The following is a 22,651-nucleotide window of genomic DNA, read 5'->3' on the forward strand; positions in this document are numbered from 1 at the left end:
AGAGGCAGAGGATCCGCACAATAGCGAGGCAACTGGTATTGCTGAAAAGGAAATAGATATGGCAGCCTCCACATACCTCTCGCTACAGTTGTCCTTTAAAGTAAAAGGTGGGTCCACCGATATTTGAATTTTTTTTTTGTGTGCGAGTGACTTTTCTATATCTATTGTATGTTTTGTCAGATGTACAGTATGTTTCATTTTATGCTGTATAACACCTCTGTATTGTCCACCCATGTGTTTATCTTTACATTTACCACAGAGGATGACACTATATAAGTCAATAATGGCTGCCAATGTGGTGTGGCAGCAAAAAGCAGACAGAAGGGAAGCGATGTTCTACTATCTTGAAGAAAACTTCACAGGCATTACTTGTTGATCGGTTTTGGTTGTCTAGGTTTTGGCCCTTTTTGCTGCAGACTAGTGACCCCTAGTGGTTGTTAAAGACTGGAGACAGTGTATGTGATAGACATGCCGGAGCAATGTTATCTTTTATGCTCCTGTGCTGATTTGTAAGACAGTGTTTCCACTATACACAAATTGCAGTCGTTTTCCACACACTATTTTGGATGCAAAATTCGATAGGCTGCACCCGCGTCATGGGGGGGGGGGGGGAAAGATTCATGCTGCAGTTTTTTGCAGAATGCATCCACATCCCCATAGCGTGCATGGCTCAGCTATAACAATCCGGGTGCAAATTCTCATCAGCACGGGTGCCAAGTCTGTTTTGCAGGGCTGTGGAGTCGGTACTAAAGTCATCCGACTCCTCAGTTTATGAAACCACTGACTGAGACTCCAGGTACCCAAAATTGCTCCGACAACTCTGACTCCTTAGTCTAATACTTATTAGGGCTGTGGAGTTGAAACAAAAATCATCTGACTCCAGGTACCCAAAATAGCTCCGGCTCCTTAGTCTAATTTTTACAAAGGCTATGGATTTGGTTTAAAAATCATCCGACTCTGACTCCTCAGTTTATTGAAACCACCGACTCCAGGTACCCAAAATTGCTCCGACTCCAGTCTCCACAGCCCTGCTGTATTGGAAACAGCACCCCAGTGGAAATGCAACCTCACTGTGCGAAATCCATAAGATCCCCAGTATGTTCAACCCGTTAGCATCTTCAAACAAAATATTTCAGCCAGCAGAGCTAGTTATTCTGCCTACTGAGGTCATGCAGAGCGGCGCAGGGAGCGATTTTATATTTTACCTGGATCAGCTTCTCCTCTTCATCCACCCGCGGCGCTGCACTCCCGCTGTCCTCTTTATTATGCTATAGGTAGGGTCTCTCCCATTACCCCTCTTCCACCACCAGGTGGTGCTGCACACATGACACTATCCTCTGAGCCCCGATCACATGTAATACCATGTGGTCAGAAGAGGATGCTGGGAGTGCAGCGCCGCAGGTGGATGAAGAGAGGAAGGCCAATCCTGTGTGCGGAACAGGTAACTATAAAAGCTCCCTGCACCACTCTGCATACCCTGCTAGGCTGTGGAAGGCACAGTTCTTTCCCCAGCGGCTGGAGACATTTGGCTCTGCAGCCTAATAGTTTTATTCATTTATTAGTTTTATCATTTTAAAGTTTTATTTTACTTGGTGGCTAATTTGGACTAATTCATGGGGGCATTCTCGGGGTATTTTTTATTTACAAAAGCACTTACTGAATGGCAGTTGCTCAGTCCAGCTGCCAAAATAATGCGCAAATTAGTGGAAAGGCTGGTTGGCATCTTTGTATAGAAGATCCACTCCATGGAATTATTTTGTATCAAATAAAGGAAATATTGAGTATCTCCCAAGAGGAGATGTACTTGTCTTAAACTTGTCAGAGCTGCGAGATTTTTACTACCTACTGTATGTGCATTTTACTCTGGGAGAAATGTACTTAAAAGTATGCATACACATGTATTTTCAATTTTTCGCAATTGTGGTCCATTAAAGCGGACCTGAACTCAGAACTTCCTCTCGGCTCTAAAAGATACGCAACATCATAATAACCTTTACAGAAAAACATTTCTTTGTTACAGCTGATACAAGTCCTGCTTTCACGGAAGCAGACATATTGTTAAAATCCTGTGCTTTCAAATGAGCTTATCTTAGATGAGGGGGAATTAGACAGGCTGAACTCTGTAAATAAATACAAGATGCATTTCTCAATGTTTTCCTTGTATCATGTACAAGAATTCAAGTCCACTTTAACTTGCTTTAAATGCAAATTGCACATCACACTCAGAAAAAAAAATACTGCAGGGCAATTTGAAAAATTGCAAGAAATAAGAAATATTGATTGGACATGCCGGAAAGGTCGAAAGTCCTCATTCTCAGTTGCTTTGGTAACGGCGTTCTATGTTATCTAGCCAAGTGTAAATGTCACCCTAACCCCATCCAAGGGCGTCGTGCTGTTTAAAATCTCACCTGTCCTGCTGCCGCCACTTCTAGCCTCCTCCACCGTCACCCTCTGTGGCACCAGGTGTGCCCGAAGTCAGACACTGGGATGACTGAGGAGGCTGAGAGTCAGTGGGACAGATTAGATTTTACATGGGGAAGGGGGGTTGGGGACGATGATACATTTACATGGGGGGGGGGGGGCAGCCAGGCAGGTGGCGTTGCTAGGCTGGTTCCTAATGGATTTCTTGCTGTTGGTCTGCCCAAACATCACTAAAGGTCATCACCATCCGATTTGATAATTATTACTGAATAGGATAAAAATCAGTACCGCCAAAAGCCTGCCCGATCTCTGATGCAACCAATTTTGGTCTGAAATTAGTTGCATGTATCAAGGGCTGTGGAGTCGGAGTCGGGGCAATTTTGGGCACCCCGAGTCGGAGGTGGAGTCGTTGATTTCATAAACTGAGGAGTCTGAGTCGGATGATTTTTGTACAAAATCCACAGCCCTGTTAAGTATTAGACTAAGGAGTCGGAGTCTGGGCCATTTTGGGTACCCGGAGTTGGAGTTGGAGTCGTGGTTTCATAAACAGAGGAGTCGGAGTTGGAGTCTGAAGATTTTTGTTCCGACTCCACCAGGGCTGTGGAGTTGGAGTCGGGGCAATGTTGGGTGCCTGGAGTCGGAGTTTGGAAAAAATGCACCGACTTCTAATGAATTTAAACTGTAATTAAAATAAAAAATATGATAAAATGTTCTATTTCTCAGATAATAGTCATCACAAATTATTTATACATACAGTAATAGCTGTGCTTAGTCCACAACAATGAAATAAACCTATCAAAATTAGTTACTTGTGCTGCTTCAATAAAGCAGTCCCTATATTTTTAAAGTCAGATATACACATCTGATTGTGACTGTATATATGATGTGTACACAGGAATATCTCAATATATACTAAATAACATCTATGCTGTAAGTATAAAGCCTGATGTGTAGCCGTGTCACTAATAGAGATGGTCAATAACATGGAAATAATTCTGCGTTGATGCTGATTTATGCAAATGTACGCACTCTCTTTGCTCATGAAATCAAATAATTTGATATGTTAAAATTTGGTTTGGTGACTACGAATTAAATGGTACCTGAGAAGGATGAAAATAAAAGTTTTATACATACCTGGGGCTTCTTCCATCCCCCTTCAGACTAATCAGTCCCTCGCTGTCCACCTCCACCACCTGGATCTTCTGCTATGAGTCCTGGTAATTCAGCCAGTCAGCGCAGTCCGGCTGCATCCACAGCCAGGAGCCTTCTGCACCTGCGCAATAGTGCTGCGCAGGTGTAGTACGCTCCCGGTGGCGAAGTGTGTGCATGCGCACTACGCCAGACTGGCTCAAGTACCTGGACTCATAGCAGAAGATCCAGGTGGTGGAGGACGACAGTGAGGGACTGATTAGCCTGAAGGGGGCTGGAGGAAGCCCCAGGTATGTATAAAACTTTAATTTCATCTGTCTCAGGTTTCCTTTGTTACACAGTAGTACTATACTCTACATATGCACTCTCCACAGAGCTGCAGGGAATCCACTGAGAATGTTGTGCACATTGAACACAGAGGTGTTGTCTGTCACCCATAATCCTGGTTCAGATTGTGCATGAAGAATGTGTAATAGAGGAAGAATCGCCTCATTCCCCTGCTGAGTACCTGCACATCACACTTACATGTACCCACAGTTACATTGCTTCGGGCCTGATAGATATTCTTTATTCTGGTCTTTACCTTTTACAAGTACTCTTATTTAGGACTAGTTTTAGTCTGACTAAAGGGAATAAATATGGCAGTCTCTATATCCTTCTCACTTCAGTTGTCCTTTAAAATTCCTAAGCGTTGGCAGTTATGCGACGATTTTCATGTTACATACTTTCAATCAACAAGATTGTAATATGCAAATTAGAGGAGTCGGAGGAATCCTAAACTGAAGAGTCGGTGGATTTTTGTACCAACTCCACAGCCCTGGACTCCACAGCCCTGCATGTATCGATAGGACATGCTGGAAATTCTCAGGCTGACTGGGTTCTCGACGGTAACACTGTGCGGTAATGATGATGAGCGTGACGGAAACCTCTGGCTGCACCCGGCTAAAAGAGCCTGGGGAGAACACTGATGTGTACAGTACACTGATAACCACATGAGAGGTGAACGTAGAAGAGGAATGCAGACACAGCGGTGGACGTTGGACTGGTAAAGCATTAACCCCCTGAGCGGTATGTCCGACGCTCGCTAGCCTCAGGTGTCCCCCAGGAATAGTCTGTTAGATGTAATGGCTGGAAAAGGTTTAGCTAGTATAGGTGGCCAGCACCCCCGATCCCCCCACTTATACATTACCCAGGCTGGCTCCAGCGATCGTCGCAGCCTCTCTGCACAGCTCCGGTCTTCTCTATAGGGAGGATTGTGACTGCGCATGATGTAGGTGATGTCATGATGTCATTTACGATCCCCCCACCCCACCTCCATAGACTTCCATAGACACTATGTCAGGCATACCGCTCAGGAGGTTAAAGAACAAGCGACACCCATGCTAACCTAGAAATAAAAAACACATATATAAGTAGATAAATACTACCTCTACTTACATAACAGATGTATTGTGCTATCCACATAATGATTCCTGTGAATTTTACAAAGGAAAAACAGAAAATCCTTTTCTAAGCAGTGGCCATCTTGCCAAGCTAATGCTGACATCATCTCCTCCCTGACTCTTGTTTCCCCCCTCCCTTCTCTTGCTCATTGTGTATTCATTAGCTGCCCTCCTCCCAGAGTCTTTTTTTTTATTTACACATCCAATCACTGAGTCACCCCAGCCTTGCTTGTAAACACAAGTGATCAGCTAGGCAGGGAAATAAATGGAAGAGGAGGAATATATTATAGATAAAAAGAACTCCCAGCATTCAAAAGAACTCCCAGCATTCAACATTTTGGCACTAGGGCCAGTGCTCCTATAGTATGTAATAACTCCAAACCATAATGGCAGAAAAAAGTTTTGAATGCAGGATTAGCATCCTTATCACTTAATATACTAAAACCAGTTGCTGTTGAAATTAGATTTTTATGGTGACAATACCGCTTTAATACTTTACCAGTCCAGCGTCCGCTGTGTCTGCATTCCGTGGCCGGGGATGTCGAGGTGGCATCACAAGGCCAATTCATGATGAAATCGATCAGGATTCGGCCTTTGGTTTATGAAGACCAACAGATCCCTCTCTGATCATACAGACATCTGTATATTGGTCAGTCGGCCTGCCAGATGCCAGGAGTTGGAGTAAGTTTTGGGTACCTGGAGTCTGAGTCGGTGGTTTCATAAACTGAGGAGTAAGCTGGATGATTTTTGTACCGACTCCACAGCCCTGGATGTATGGATACCATCATAAGTGTGAGCGGACCGTTGTTTACAAAGATTCAATGAGGTGTATCTCTCTGCAGAGATGTAACCTCTGGAATGGACCTCTGCTGGCAGCTCATTACAGGCTTCTTGGTACAATCTGATCTGGAATCTGACCTGTGTTGGCAAACATAGCTGATAGACAGAAGCAGGTTTCATCATTCGTTTGTTTGTATAAAAGTTGGCCTAACTGACAACTGATATCCATGCATGAAGGTTCCTTCTTGCCTTTGCTTTTATGCAGTAGTAAATGAGTCAAAATGTGCACATGGGAACAGCACTATTGCACTTACCATGATTAATGGGAAATTATTGCTTAAGGTGGACCTGAACTCTTGCACAGGACAGAAGGAAAACCTAGAGAAATTCACCCTGTATGTACTAAAGGGAACCTAAACTGAGAAGGATATGGATTTTTCCTTTAAAAAAAATACCAGTTGCCTGGCTATCCTGCTGATCCTGTGTCTCTATTAATTTTAGCCACAGTCCCTCAACAAGCATGCAGATCAGGTGCTCTGACTGAAGTCAGACTGGATTAGCTGCATGTTTGTTTCAGGTGTGTGATTCAGCCACTACTGCAGCCAAAGAGATCAGCAGAACTGCCAGGCAACTTTGATTGTTTAAAATGAAACATCCACATCCCTCTAATTTTAGGAGTTTAGCCTGTCTAATTCCCCTTCATCTGAGACTAATCACAACTGTAATTTGATCCCTCAGCTGTGTCAGCTCAGGAATCTCCTCTGCCATGGCCGAGCAGCTAATCCTGTAATTATAGAATGTTAACAATGTCTGCTTCCATGAAAGCAAGAAGTAGACACACTGCAGATGTATTGCAAGATTTGTATCAGCTGTAACAAAGAAAAGTTTTTCTGTAGAGGTTATTATGCTGTTGCATATTTTTTAGAGCAGAGAGGAAGTTCCGAGTTCAGGTCCACTTTAAAGTGAACCCAATGTGAGTGTGATATGGAGGCTGCCATATGTATTTCCTTTTAAGTAATACCAATTGCTCGGCTATCCTGCTGATCCTCTGTCTCTAATACTTTTACCCATGTAATACTTTTATGCCGGGTGGCATGAGAAAGTAGCCGGGTGAGCGAGATAAGAGAATGCAGGGCCGGCACTTCTCTGCATAACTATGCTTACAACAGAGGAGGGGGTGAGCCGATGACAGCCGGGTGCTCACCAAAACTAGCCGGGTGGAGCAGCCAGCTAAAAGCCTGGGGAGAACACTGCCTCTCTATGCAGAAAGAATATCCGTGCTTGGTCAGATTTTATTCTACTGAGCAATGTGAAAGGATAATGGTGTTACAGACTAATTTGTAAAGCTCCGCACACACTAGATGAAAATCGGTAGAGGTGGCCAATAACCACCCATGCTGAGAATCAGGGCTGTGGAGTCTGTACAAAAAATCCTCCGACTCCTCAGTTTATAAAACCACCGACTCCCACTCCATCTCCAGGTACCCAAAATGGGCTCGAACTCCGACCCCTTAGTCTAATACTTACCAGGGCTGTGGATTTGGTATAAAATTTTCCAACTCCTCAGTTTATGAAACCTCCTACTCCAGGTATCCAAAATTTCTCAGACTCCAACTCCGGCCCCACAGCCCTGCCTAGAATCCAGCGTGTGTATGGCATCCAGCCCTCTCAACCACTTGCCCAGCGTTCCGCCCTGATGGATCACATCGGCCGAGAGAATTGTTCTCTCAATTTACCTTACCTGCCAGGTGAGGTCACTCCCGTTCCCCTCTCCCCACTCAAGCAATGATGGGCCTTCACACCTTTGACCCTACAATGTGGCTGAGGGTTTTGAGTCCTGATGCTGTCAGGCGACATTGGGCATGGTGTGTGTATGGGGATTTAGCGTGCTAGGAGAGGGCTTGCCTGCATAGATATACAGCGATCAGAGGTTGTAATATATGTTTTCTTTTATCTGCTTTCAATATGCATGCCATCTATTGATATCCATCTTTTCTTTTTCTTTCAGATGAAATGGATTACATGTCTTTGTGCCAAAAGCCTGATTTAAGAATAGACTTGATAATCTTAAAGATCAGTTGCTTTCCACAAGAGGTGTTGGTAAAGTTTCAAGGCAGATACATATCTGACTGTGAGTTTGACTACCACGTACTTCAAAACGAAATACAACGTGTTCCAAAAGTTCACGATGACCTTGATATTGGACAGTTTTGCCTGGTGCAGGATAAACCTCTTGGAGTGTGGCACAGAGGGAAACTTTTGGACAAAGTCAGCCAGATATTTGAAGTTGTCCTCATAGACCAAGGGAATACATTAAAAGTCACATCTCAGCAGATTGCCTCCGCCAGCGGTGAGCTGTTTGTTCTGCCACCAAAAGTGGTGAACGGAATCTTTTCAAATTTACTTCCTCTGGATGAGAAATGGTCTCCCAGAGCAATAAACTATTTTTCTTCCTTGATTGGAGACCAAGTCAACGGACTTGTGAAGACCTTCCTACCACATCAAGTCATTCTCTTGGAAGTGCCGAAAGTTATCAGCCATGCCATTGAACTAAATTTGGCAAAATACATGGATGCAGATTCGTTCTGTCTCCTTGTCGAGATCATTCATAAATTCCCAGCAAATTCACACGGTAAACAAATGCCTGACCTGCTTCAGCAGAGAAAACTGTCTGCAGACCTCCCTCCCAACTTCATTGATAACAGTCATCCACATTTTCAGAAGGTTCTGGATCACCTAAGGCCGGAAATTTCTCTTGGGGCTGTCGAAAAAATAAAAATTTCAGCTGCTGTGAGTCCAGATAATTTTTACTGTCATATATTATCTTGGGAAGTAGAGTTGAATAAACTGATGGAGTCCATGAGCTTATGCTACGAGTCCCCAAAAATAAAAGCAAACTCGTCAGTTGGGAGCTACAGTGTACTTTGTGCTGCCAAGAGAAAAGATGGACTGTGGTATAGAGGCATCATCCAAGCACTTATCTCTTGCAGTCATGTAAAGATCTGGTTCATTGACATTGGCAGCAGTGAAACCGTACTCTCTGAGGATGTTCATAATTTGCAACCAGAGTTCCTGTCGTTACCTATGATGGCCATCCCCTGTGCCTTATCTAGGTCAAATGATCACGTGGAAAATGCCAGAAATAGGCAGCTGCTGCTGTTTAAGGAGGCCCTAATGGGGCATATCGTAATAGCTCAGATGGACCAATTTTGCAGTGAAGAACACGTGTTTAGCATTTTGTTATACGAAAAGGAATATGAACTTAATACAAACTGCCACTTGACAAATCAACCAATTCCAATGTTTCCTCCAATTGCCTACTCTGATAATGTAACACCTGAGTGTGAAGAGAAAAATGAAGAGCCAGCTTTGCCTGTAGACTCCAAACCAAATGAGGTGAATCGGGATGAAATAATCTCTTACAAGTCCTTACAGATGGAGCTGGACTCTGTTCACGTGGCCTATGTTGAGTATGTACTGAATCCTTCAAATTTCTGGATAAGAACCGATGTGTGCAACAACGAATACTGTACGATGATGGATGAGATTGCTGAAAAATACAACAAATGTGAGGTTATGGAAATGTTGGTAGAAGATCCTCAGCCTGGAAAGCTTTGCTGTGCTCTGTACACAAAAGATGGTCACTATTATAGGGCGGTGATCACTGAAGTCCTTAATTTAGAAATATCTGTTTATTTTATTGACTTTGGAAATACAGAGACTATCCCTTTCTATAACGTCAAGGTCTTGCTGCCACAGTTCAGCACCCTGCCTGCACTGGCAATGTGCTGCACTTTAGCATACACCTTTCCACTCGAGGACATTTGGGTGAGGAGTGCAAATGATTATTTCAAAAGCATTGTGTCTGGGAATGCTCTTCTATGCCACGTTCTTGCAAAGCAGAATGACAAATATGTGCTTGAAATGCGTCTTTCTGAGAACTCCGAAGGTTCAGACATCGCCTCCCTTTTGGTAGAAGCTGGATATGCTGAGCTTTGGAAGATTGATGTCAATCGTAACTCCTTGAATCCAGAAATACCGTTACAAGCAGACAGCAAAAAATCTAAAAGCAAGCTTGGTAAACCGAAAAATTCCGGTCATGGTGATGCAATAGTATCGCTGCAGGATTTGACAATGCAACGGAAAGCTGAAAAGCAACCGTCTACATTTTATGAACCTTCAGACATCCCAAGTTCAAATGCTTCTCCTATTTGTTATAAACAATATGCGTTTAAGCCTGGAACTGTGATCTTTGTCAAATGTTCCAACATGGAGTCACCAGGAATGTTTTGGTGTCAACTTTCCTTTAACCTTCACTCTCTAGATACCCTTATGGATGAAATACAGGTATTCTATAAATCGTGCAAAAGCAAGTATAAGCATGGACAAGTAGCTTGTATTGCAAAGTCCTCTTGCACCGGCAAGTATTACAGAGCTGCTTTGGTGGGTCAGATTTGTGAAAATAAAGTTGATGTCCTCTTCGTTGACTATGGAATTGTGGAAAATGTGTTGCTTTCAGGACTCAGAGAAATTCATCCACAGTTTCTTCAATGGGAAGGTCAAGCTTTTCGATGTTGCTTAAGCAAGGTGTTCTACAGTACAGATCCTCAACGCAGATGGTCTGCTAATGAATGCCATGACTTAAAGGGTTTTCTTCACTCGGCTACTGATCCCTTGAAATGTACAGTCATTGCTCTCTTTGCTACTGTTGCTGATGTACTGTGTATCACCGTAGATCTGGAAGCTTACAACAATGCTTCAAACTGTTGCCTTTCTAGTGAGGGATATCATCTCTCTCAAGACTTTATTTCATCTGTTCGTCTGCTTACATTTTGCTACTCCACTTTTGACGTTCACGTAGGAAGCAGAGAAGATATTTACGTTACCTTTGTATATAACACAGGCAAATTTTACTGTCAACTTGCAAAAAATGAAGAGACTTTTGACATGTTGATGAAAAAAGTATCTGAGCTCGGTGAGAAGCTTAAACCTGAAATTGGGACAAAGACCAAGCAGTTGTGTATCGTAAAATATATTCAAGATGGCCAGTTCTACCGAGCTTTGGCATGTCCAGTTGATTTGGCTATTTCCTCAGCCTTTTTTATAGACTTTGGAGACAGCCAGATGGTGAAGCAAACTGAAATGTTGCCTATTCCTAATGGAGCCATAGACATTTTATTTGAACCCATGCAGGCAATTCCATGTTATTTGTCTGGATTGAAAGAAGTCGAGTGGACTTCAGAAGCTAAAGACTGGTTTGAAGAACACTGTGTGGGCCAATTGCTTAGTGCCTCTGTTGTGTCCAGAGACAGTATAGGACAGCTCGAACTGGACCTGTGCTGTGGAAATGTTTCAATAAACCATAAAATAAGGGAGATCCTGGGTGCGGATTTGCTGCAAAAGAAGCCAAATGATGTGCCCAGTCTAAGTAACAACATCACTGAAAGGCAGGCTAATGAAAAATGCAGCAGTCTTCAAGATCTGCAAGAAACGTCCAAAACGTATAGCAAGCTTGAAAAGTCTTATGAAGTGAAAAATGACACAATATCTGATTTTAATGTGACATATGATTTAAAGACTACTGTAATACCAGAAGATGCCCTATTGTTATCCAGCAGTTCTCCAAATTCTCCATGTAAGTCGTTACATACAAAGACTCTGCTCAATAGTACGAATCCTGTACAGTCAGAAAGTATTGCTGTGTTTGTAAATTCTTACAATCTACCAAGCTCTAAGCAGCATTTAATGTCTTCTGATCTACCTCAACTTGTTCTTGAAACTAGCTCCAGTCACCTTGCCTATTCATCTCACATAAACAGCCCATCTGAGTTTTATGTACAGCTTGCCGAAAATGAGGAACAGATAATGCAGCTGGCTGAAGAACTTAATGACATGCCATTCCAACCCATAGATGTAAAATACCTTGAGAAAGGTGTTCTAGTTGTGGCACAGTTTCCAGATGATAACGCATTTTACAGAGCAGAGATAAAAGAGCTCAAAGGAAATTATTTTCATGTAGAGTTCATAGATTATGGCAATGCAGCCATAGTGGATCCTACTTGTGTTTTCAAACTTCCTGAAAAATATTCCTGTGTACCCAGGTTAAGTATTCCTGTTTTTCTTACTGGACTTCACAAACGTCAGGGTTGTCATTGGAGCAAAAACCTAGTGGACGGATTTACTGAAAAAGTTAACAATGAATGTTTCAGTTGTACATTTATTGGCCGACGCGATTTCCAGTGGGAGGTCAGCATCGTCTCAAAAGGACAGTCTGTGTCTGACTTTCTTCAGAGCTTTGAAACTACTCTTGAACTTGCTTCTGTGGATACTATGGACAATTTTGTAAAATCAGATATCCCATTGAAGCCAAGCCAGACTGAAAAAATCAAACACGTTGACGTGGATACGATAGACAATTTTGTAAAATTAGATATCGCCTTGAAGCCAAGCCAGATTGAAAAAATCAAAAATGTTTACCTGGCCAGTTGTGGAAAGCTCTTTGTTACTTTAGCCAAATCTTCAGCAGCAGAATCAAAAATAACTGAGCTGATATCAGACACTGTCAAGCAGGTGAATAACTGTCTTTCAGCAAAAGATATCAAAGAAGGAATGGTCTGTCTGGTGAAATCAGAAAAAAGGCAAACTTGGTTGCGTGCATCTGTTGAGAAGGTCTTTCTGAGAACAATGGAGATGTCCGTTTTCTTTGTGGACTATGGTGCTCATGAAATGATAAGCATGCACAATGCAAAGGCCCTCACTCCTACGGCACAATCGATACCGTATCAAGCAGTGGCTTGCAAATGGACTTGGACGGAAAAGATTGGAGAAAGTTTGTTGAGGAAACAATTGCAGTCTCTGTTGCACAATGAGGTGCAAGTCCTGTTTCTCAAATTTCTGGAATTGGAAAACGTATGGAAAGTAGAGATACTAGTGGACGGTGTAATGCTGATGGAACACTTTAATACCGTATTTCATCAAGCCGAGTTAAAAACAAACAATGCAGAGACTTTCTTCCATTTTGAGTCAGAAACGTTACCAACTATACAAAGACCATCGTTTAAATGTTTGGAACTGGTGGCTGGCTTTGTTACTACATTTCATAGCCCTTCTACTTTCAACATACAGGTGCAGAACTCGTTAGATACTATGAACGTGTTATCACAATACATTGAAAATTTGGCCGATGACCTCTTTCCCTTGGAGATTGATTCCTTAAGGGTTGGTTCTGTTTGCCTTGTAAAAAGCTTTAAAGAAAATGAATGGTGCAGAGCAGAGATAGTGAGCATCAACATGATCTCCATTTCGCTGAATCTTCTTGATTATGGAGTGTACAAGTTAATTCCTTTCTCTGATTATAGCAAGCTGAAAGCAATCTCCAAGGAACTTGCTTGTCTGCCAGCACTAACGGCCAGCTGCAAACTGCATGGCGTGAACCCCAAAGATGGACACTATTGGTCCGAAAATACCCACAAGTACTGCATAAACTTTGTGCAGGACAGTGCCTTGCTCGTTCTGCCTTTAGAAACCACTGACATGAACATTACTGAAGTATCTATTTATGGTAAGGGAAATTTGGAGGAAAAATTAGTCTCCAAAGGATTTGCCACAAAATCAAATTGGAACAGAAGTTTTACTAATGTGGCAGAAGGAACTCCTGTATCAACTGTCCCAACGCTTTCAGGAAAGTAGCTATCTTCAACATCTGGAATATGGTGAGAATTATTTCAAAGCAATTTCCCAAAGTAAATATTGTATTTTACCACTTGTGTTCTACCACTGCTCTAGGTCAGTGTTCCCCAACTCTGTCCTCAAGGCCCACCAACAGTGCATGTTTTGTGGAAATTCACACAGGTAGTTAATCGGCTCTTCTGAGACACTGATTACCTCACCTGTGCATGTTTGTGGTTTTCTGCAAAACATGTACTGTTGGTGGGCCTTAAGGACAGGGTTGGGGAGCTTTGCTCTAGGTGTTGCGTAGCGCAGTAGAACCAAATAGTTGCAGCAGGGCATGTGAAAGCATAGCTCTAAAATCGTGAGATGCCATGATAGCCGAGGTCTAGTGTTCTGCTAAGGAGTTGAATCATTTGGTGTTTAGCTTCAGAGCTCTCAGAATGCCAGTATTTTGGTTACATGGAAATGTCTAAACCTCTATTTTGAAAGACAGAACTGATGCTATATTTCTTGCTGATAGTGGTGAGCTAAGTTAACCATTTTCAATCTAAAGTTCATAAGCACAATAGCTTTTGTTGTTTCTTTTTTCATATGCAGGCTTACCTATTTGCATGATACAGGGTACTTGTTAAAGGACAACTGATCAAGAGGGATATGTAGGCTGCCATATTTCCTTTTACACAATGTCTGGCTATCTTGCCTAGCCTCTGCCTCTAATACATTTAGCCATAGACCCCGAACCTAGCATGTGCAGATCAGGTGTTTCTGGCATTGTCAGATCTGACAAGATTAGCTGCATGCTTGTTTCTAGTGTTATTTAGACACTCCTGCAACCAAATAGGTCAGCAGGGCTGGCTGGTATTGTTTAAAGGGAAATAAATATTGCATCCTCCGTATACCTCTCACTTTAGTTGTCCTTTAAGTGAAGAATACCTTAAAGGGAACCTTAACTGAAAATAATTACAAGAGTTTCACTTACCTGGGGCTTTGACCAGCCCACGCAGCCGTCCTGTGCCCATGGCATGCCGAACTGATCCTCAGTTTCCCCCACCGTGGCTTAGTTTCGTTTCTACCGACTGATCCATTGGTGGTCCACTGTGCCTTCACGGCCCTGGCCACGATCATCCTCGTACGTGTTTACGTCAGCGACTGCCTCCTGCGCAGTAAGAGATTACTGCACCTGCGCAGGATGCTCTCGCTGACGTGAATAAGGATGCATGCGGCCAGGGCCGTGCATGCGAAGTTTACCGCCAACTGATCATTAAAAAGAAACAAAACTAAGCCGCGGCTGGAAAGCGGAGGATTGGTCCGACACGCGGGGGGCACAGAGCGGCTGCGGGGGTTGGGGGGGGGGGCTGGTCAAAGCCCCAGGTATGTGAAACTCTTGTAATTATTTTCGTTAAGGTTCCCTTTAAAGTGGACCTGTCAAAAGGAAAACACAGAGAAATGTGCCCTGTATTTATTTAGAGAGTTTAGCTTTTCTAATGCCCCCTAATCTGTGACTAATCACAAGTTGTAATTTGATATCTTCAACTGTGCCAGCTGACTGCCAAGGCAGAAAGCTTATTGGTAAGCACAGGCTGTTAACATGTCTGCTTCCATGAAAGCAGGAAGTATACACACTGCAGATTTATTGCAAGATTTGTAAGGATAATAATAAAGAACATCTTTCTTTAACTATTTGACATTCCTGGACGTGAAACTCGCGTCCAGGAAGCCATGTGCGCTCCTGCGCGTTCCCTCGGCCGATCGCGCGCATGCACGCGTGCTCCCGGTCAGCGGTTTGTTAGCCAGCGAATTAGTGAATTGGGCAACGGTGCCCGATCACTGATTTCTCTCCCCCGCAGAAAAAGCGACAGCTTCTCTCGGAAGCTACGCTTTTTCTGCTTCCTATGTTCCCCTACGTCGTTCTAAGCGTACGTGTTACGCTTAGAGTGACGTCACTGTAAACAAACTCATGGCTGCCATCTTGTGGCCAAAAAGTAAACTACATCTAAATGTTAAATAAAAATACACATATTTACAAAAAAAATACAATTTTAATGACTTTTAATCCCACCCTCCCAAAAATACCCACATAAAATGTTTAAAGGGACTCCGAGCAGTGCAGAAACTATGGAAAGATGCATATCATTTTAAAGCTCTCTTTTTCCTCTTTCCAATGATATACAAACCGCCGGCCTACGCATTTTAGTTTTCGCTATTTTTGCGATTGAAATTGCAGCAGCCGCGATTTCGATCGCTAAATTAGAGACAACTAAAAGGCGTAGGGCGACAATTTAGGTCTCATCAGAAAGATGAGAAAGAGAGCTTTAAAATGATATCCATCTTTCCATAGTTACATTGTATTACACAGGGCGACTTTTTCAGCAGAATGGAGCTGCTGACTTTCAGAAAAAAATCGCCCTGTGTAATGCAATGTAACTATGGAAAGATGGATATCATTTTAAAGCTCTCTTTCTCCTCTTTCTGACGACACCTAAATAGTCACCCTACGCCTTTTAGTTTTCTCTATTTTTGCGATCGAAATCGCGGCCACTGCACTTTCAATCGCAAAAATAGCAAACTAAAAGGCGTAGGGCGGCGGTTTATATATCATTGGAAAGAGGAGAAAGAGAGCTTTAAAATGATATGCATCTTTCCATAGTTTCTGCACTGCTCGGAGTCCCTTTAATAAAAAAAACAAAAAACCATTACAATAAAAAAAAAAACACAAATATTTACCTAAGGGTCTAAACTTTTTAAATATCTATGTAAAGATGAAATATTTCATTTTTTTTATTATTATAAGCTTGTAAATAGTGATGGATGCAAAACGGAAAAAATGCACTTTTATTTCCAAATAAAATATTGTCGCCATACATTATGATAGGGACATAATTTAAACGGTGTAATAACCGGGACAAATGGGCATATACAATACGTGGGTTTTAATTATGGAGGCATGTATTATTTTAAAACTATAATTGCCGAAAAGTGAGAAATAATGATTTTTTTTCAGTTTTTTTCTTATTCTTCCTTTTAAAGTGCATTTACAGTAAAGTGGCTCTTGGTAAAATGTACCCCCCAAAGAAAGCCTAATTGGTGACGTAAAAAACACGTTCATTGTGATAAGTAGTAATAAAGTTATAGGCTAATGAATGGGAGGTGAACATTGCTCGGATGCATAAAGTGAAAAACGACTGAATGCGAACTGGTTAAAGAGATTCCGAAGCAGTGCAGCAGGGGGACAGATGAGACACAGAGGCATGTTCCCTGCCTCATAACATGCCTTCCCCCCCCCATGCCGCTCTCTGGCTCCCATCGTCACGCTATAACCCTACGAAATTGGAGACAATACTGTAATTGTCGCTAATCTTGAGGGTAAAGGAGGAGAGGCATTCCCTGCTCAAAGCTCTCACTGGGGGCGTTCTTGCAGGCTTTCCACAGCTGCCATTGGACAGCTGTCTCTCCCTGGCTGCGTCCCCTGCCGCTCCCGTGCCTCTCTGCACACTGAGAGAGAATCTCTCCTTCCAGTATCATGACCCCAGAGGCTACGAAAGTGAAACTGACTGCATGCGGTTCACAGGAGCTACGAAAATGGCATCTACCTGATCTGCCCAGCCCCCCGGATCAGGTAGCCTAGTTTTGTTTTGTTTTTTTGTTTTTTTTAATTGTATGTGCCTACCTCGGGCTCTCTTTAAAAGGGAACCAGAGATGAACGGCTCGCACAAAATAAACTTATCGGTCGATAGCTTGTAAAGAATAAATGCTCTACCTGATAATGTTGCCACTCTGGTGTGCCTTTATAAGTGTTTTTTATCCATTATTGCTCCAGGAAATATCCAATATGGCCGCAGGCTCATATCCCTTCTGCTTCCGGGTTATAGGCTGTTCTGGATGTGCTGTCTAGCCTCTATGAGACTATAGACAAGCAGGGCTGCTGCAGGCTTTCATCTGTGTGCTTTCAACTTTATTATTCTGGCATGCTGTGTGGCTGTCTGTAGGAAGTGTCTCTCATAGAAATGAAACTGCATACAGTAGATAATGACACTTGTCTGTTTCAGAACTTCTTTCTCAGCAGCAGCAGCTCCTCCCATGTCAACAGCTCTGAGTAGGAAATCTGAGCCAGGAGGGGACAGGCTTGGGCTTGAAAAGACTCCACAGAAGAGTGACTCAGCTATAATGATTACAGGTCAAACCTAGACTGAGCCAGTCAGTGGATTGTTATCACAGCTGATAACAGATAGATTAGACTGAGAAGAATAAAACTAAAAGCATGATGGGTGTTTACTGTCATGTTCCCACTGATAAATGTAATAAAATACATGAGGGTGCTTCATCTCTGGTTCTCTTTAAAGGTTTCTATGCTGTTGAGTGTGTTTTACAGCAGAGAGTAAGGTTTGAGTTCAGGTCCCCTTTAAAGTTAATTGGCTTGTTTAAAATGCTGCACATTTTTTATGCAAACCAGGGCTTTTATTCAATTCACTTTTTTCTCCTAGGAGATAGTTTTTCATCACCTAGGAGAAAAAGTGAATCAAATAAGGGCGTACGAGAGAAATCACCACTGGGAGACTTGGGTGCAGGATACAGGTGATATATGGCTTACACTGCTCCTGCACAAGTCCCGGCGGCGTTAATTACCGTTCCCCCTCCAGGTCCACGTGGATGGTGGGGAATGATATAATTCGGCTTCCAGCTATTGCTTCAATCTTCTGATGGCGCCGGAGTTACTCACTGTGCACCACTAAAGCCGTAATTCCTATTACAGTCTATGGTGGTGCCGGCTGCGCCCAAATCTCCTGCACTGGATTCCTTGTGTTTGAAATAAGGGCCCAGGGGCCATATGCAATGACATTTTTCTCCTAGGTGATATTTGTGAACTTGTCAGTAAAGTGCCCTTTAAACCACCTGCAAGCAGAAAAATACTCTAGTTTTGATAGAATTCTTTTCCTTTACTGATTGTTACTTTTTCCATTGCAAAGTGTTGAAAAGTTATTCTAAATCAAAGATGAAAGATTATGTCCTAGGAGAACATGCAGGAGAAAGTTAATTGCATATTGCCCCAGCACTCTACTCAACATACATACAAGCTTGAGGGCTAGTTAACAGTGCTCACTTGCATTGCAGAATAATTCTGCATGTCCACTCATTGCCCATACAATTCTATGGACCTGTTCACAGTACTGCGTTGTAATTGATCGCATTATTCTAACGCGCTGCATGCAGGCTTTGTATTAAAGAGACACTGAAGTCTAAAAAAAAAAAAAGTATTTTTATTTAACAAATGTGTTTAACAAATTAGCCCTAACTAAACCACTGCATTCCCGCCCCTGTAAACTATCTAAATCCCCCCTAACTTGCCCTCCCTCTCCCCTGCAAAATCCACAATGCCTAGATGTGTGTTAGGCCCTCTCCCCTTTAGCAAAGAACCTCCTTTCCATTTCAGATTATTTAAACTTGGATTATACTCCCGTAACTAAAATTTCAATAACTACTCTCTGCAGTAAAAATAAAGTGTTTTGTGTTTTTTTTTTTTGTTTTTTTTTTTACACAGGGAATGTGTGGGAATGCTTTCACGTCTCCTTTTATGTAAGAGTAGTTACTGAAATTTAGTTTTAGTTTTGGGTGTATAATCCCACTTCAAATAAACTGAAATGGAAAGCAGGTTCAGCATTATTCCAAGATTAAATTCATTTTTTACTTAGAATTCTACTCGCCCCATAATGACAACCTGAAAATGTTAACTTGAGGTTTTGGCAAAATTACCGAAAAATTAAAAAGCTGAGAAATCACATTTACAGAAGTATTCACAGCCTTTGTTCAATACTTTGTTGATGCACCTTTTAGCAGAAATTACAGCCTTTTAGGATCCTAAAGAAAATAAGTTCTACTTACCGGGGGCTTCCTCCAACCCCAAGCTCCCAGCATGTCCTTCGCCGCAGCTCCATCCCGGTCCCCGGTGATGACGCCAGGTCGGCCTGTACTGCGCCTGCACAAGCGGCGCTGTCAATCACTGCAACGTCAGGTCGCCCTGACGTCATCACCGGGGACTGGGACAGAGCTGTTACGAACGGCTGAAGGGAGAGCTGCGGCGAGGGACATGCTGGGAGCTTGGGGCTGGAGGAAGCCCCCGGTAAGTAGCACTTATTTTCTTTAGGATTGCCTGATGACTCCTTTAAGTCTTTTTGAATATGGTGCCACAAGCTTGGCACACCTATCCTAGGCCGGTGTTGCCCATTCCTCTTTGCAGCACCTCTCAGGCTCCATCAGGTTGGATGGGAAGTGTTGGTGCTCAGCCATTTTAAGATCTCTCCAGAGATATTGAATCGGATGCAAGTTTGGACTCTGGCTTGGCCACTCACAGGGAAATTCACTAGGAAATTCACAGTTGTCCTGAAGCCACTGCTTTGATATCTTGGCTATGTGCTTAGGGTCATTGTCCTGCTGAAAGATGAACTGTTGCCCCAGTTGGAGTTTGAGTGCTCTTGATCAGGTTTTCATTCAGGATGTCTCTGAACATTGCAGCAGTCATCTTTCCTTTTATCCTGTCTTCCAAATCCTGCCGCTGAAAAACATCCCTAGAGCATGAGGAGTAGTGTCTGGTTCCCTCCAAACATGACACCTGGCTTTCACACCAAAGTGTTCAATATTTGTCTCCTCAGACTAGATAATTTTGTTTCTTATGGTTTGAGAGTCCTTCAGTTGCCTTTTGGCAAACTCATGACTGGCTGCTATATGGTTTTTTTTTTTTTTTAGTAAGGATTGACTTCCGTCTGTCCACTCTACCATGCAGGCCTGATTGGTGGATTGCTGCAGAGATGGTTGTCCTTCTGGAAGGTTCTCCTCTCTCCACGGAGAACCTCTGGAGCTCTAACAGAGTTACCATCAGGTTCTTAAAGCCAATGGGTACCGGATTCAAAAAGAAAAAGTCAGATACTCACCTAAGGAGAGGGAAGGCTCGGTCCTAATGAGCCTTCCCTCTCCTCTCCCGGTGCCCTCGGTGCTGCGCTGGCTCTCCCGTTCGCGTCCGCCGCCGCAGGGACTTCGGAGGTCTTCGGGAGCACTCGGGCTCCTGAAGACGGGCCGCTCCATACTACGTACTCGCGAGTGCGTCATAGAGGGCGCTCGCGCATGCGTCGTATGGAGCGGCCGCGTCATCAGGAGCCCGAGTGCTCCCGAAGGCTTCCGAAAGCTCCCGAAGGCATGCGGAAGTGGCAGTATTTGACCGAACTGGTCGAATACTGCCATGGGGGATCCTGCGCGGGACCGGGCACCGGGAGAGGAGGGGGAAGGCTCATTAGGACCGAGCCTTCCCTCTCCTTAGGTGAGTATCTGACTTTTTCTTTTTGAATCTGGTAAACATTCACTTTAAGTCACTTCCCTGGCTAAGGCCCTTCTCAGTTTAGATGGCCGGCTAGTTCTAGGAAGAGTCCTGGTGGTTTTTAACTTATTCCACTTATGGATAATGAAGGCCACTGTGCTTATTGGGACCTTCAAAGCAGCAGAGATTTTTCTATAACCTCCCCCAGGTTTGTGCCTCGGGACAATCATGTCTTGGAGGTCTGCTGACAATTCCTTCTTCATACTTAGTTTGTGCATGAAATTGCACATGCAAATTTACCACATGCGGACTCAAATTAAGCTGCAGAAACATTTCAAGCATGATCAGAGGAAACAGGATGCACCTGAGCTCAGTTTTGAGCTTCCTGACAAAGGCTGTGAATACTTATTGACATGTGCTTTCTGAATTTTTTTTTTATAAATTTGCCAAAACCTCAAGTAAACTTTTTTTTTTCATGTTGTCATTATGGGATGTTGTGTGTAGAATTGTGAGGGAAAAAAATGAATTGAATCCATTTGGGAATAAGGCTGTCGCATAACAAAATGTGGATAAAGTGGTGTTCCGTGAATACTTTCCGGATGCACTGTAGTTAGTGGCCACCTTAATGCTGATAATAAGCAGGTTTCTTGCAATCAAGTATGTATATTGAGAAAGCTGTCCAGCGCTGAGCAACAGCCTTGTGTGTGTGTAGTGACCCTGCCATCCTCTGGGAAATACCCTACTTTTTAGACTGATGATCCATAGAGGTGATTACCAGTGCACAATGCAGCCTCGATGCCTGGTTATATTCTAATTTGTTGTGCCGATTGATGATTATACTGTGCACACCTAGAAGCCTGCATCAGGCTGCACAGAAGAAATCCTGGTCTTAGTTACATTATTCCTAGCCTTTGTACTCTAAGGGCCCTTTCACACTGGCACGGTGTTTCGCAGCACCACCGCAGGTCAATGAAAGTCTATGGGTGATTTCATATTACCTGCAGTGCTCCGAAAAAGCTCAATCTGACGCGCTTCCAAAACGACGTTAGCGCGCCTATCTGTGTCACGTAAGTCTGTGGTGACGCAGGGATTTTAAAAATGTTGGCAGCGGTGATGGGCATGCGTGGAAACATATTTTACAATATGCTTCCATATACATGAAACAGGAAGTGACCGCAAGCCTGCAGTATTCCCCTTCTAGCATTCGGCTAAACAAGAAGTAACGCAGGCTTGTGGTCGCTTCCTGTTTCAGGTTTATGGAAGTGCATGGAAACATATTGTAGAAATACGCTTATGCGCATCACCGCCAGGTCTGTTTTTGGGGGCCGCCGCACCGCTGACGCCAATAATCAGTGTGAAGCTAGCCTTAAAGTAAACCCAAGGCAATCCTAAAATGAAAAAAACTAGATACTTACTTAAGAAGAGGCAAGTCTCTGGATCCTCCAGAGGCTCCCCGTGTTGTCCTGGAGACCGCCGCTGCTGCTTGGGACCCTCCTGAAGATTGCAACAGTGCTCCACAGAGTACGGCCATTCCTGCACAGAAGTGCAAAGCCCCTCATGCACGAGTGGTTCCAGTTTACTGGGCAGGCGTGGCCATACTCACGCAGGAGTTTGTGCCTGAAGAGTAGCATGGTTGCCATCAGAAATCCAACCAGGTCTTGTCTGATTTCTTTTGGGAGTCTGTGTGCGACAATGGTTGGGGACAAGGAGGATGTGGTCAGCCTCTGCAGGATTCAGATGCTTCCCTCTTAAGTGGTCTGAAACTCCGACATAACATTCAATAAAAATGTATTTTCCTACTTTTTATTACTCATACAGTTAACACACTTGCTTTTGTGCACAAGTAATATTGTCTGTTTACAAATTACAAGTTTCCAAAGTGTAG

At 43.2% G+C, this 22,651-nt stretch overlaps 1 protein-coding gene across 1 annotated transcript in view; it reads left to right on the forward strand.

The window, feature by feature from the left end:
- Positions 1 to 22,651, forward strand: part of TDRD15 (tudor domain containing 15) — a 33,492-nt gene that overhangs the window by 5,389 nt on the left and 5,452 nt on the right. The window contains exon 3 of the mRNA XM_068280219.1: positions 7,801 to 13,504. Within this exon, the coding sequence (XP_068136320.1) occupies positions 7,806 to 13,481 (5,676 nt within the window). The 5' untranslated portion in view covers positions 7,801 to 7,805 and the 3' untranslated portion in view covers positions 13,482 to 13,504. The remainder of the gene's footprint in view (positions 1 to 7,800; positions 13,505 to 22,651) is intronic.

Source organism: Hyperolius riggenbachi, chromosome 4 (assembly GCF_040937935.1).
Source record: "Hyperolius riggenbachi isolate aHypRig1 chromosome 4, aHypRig1.pri, whole genome shotgun sequence".
NCBI lineage: Eukaryota > Metazoa > Chordata > Amphibia > Anura > Hyperoliidae > Hyperolius > Hyperolius riggenbachi.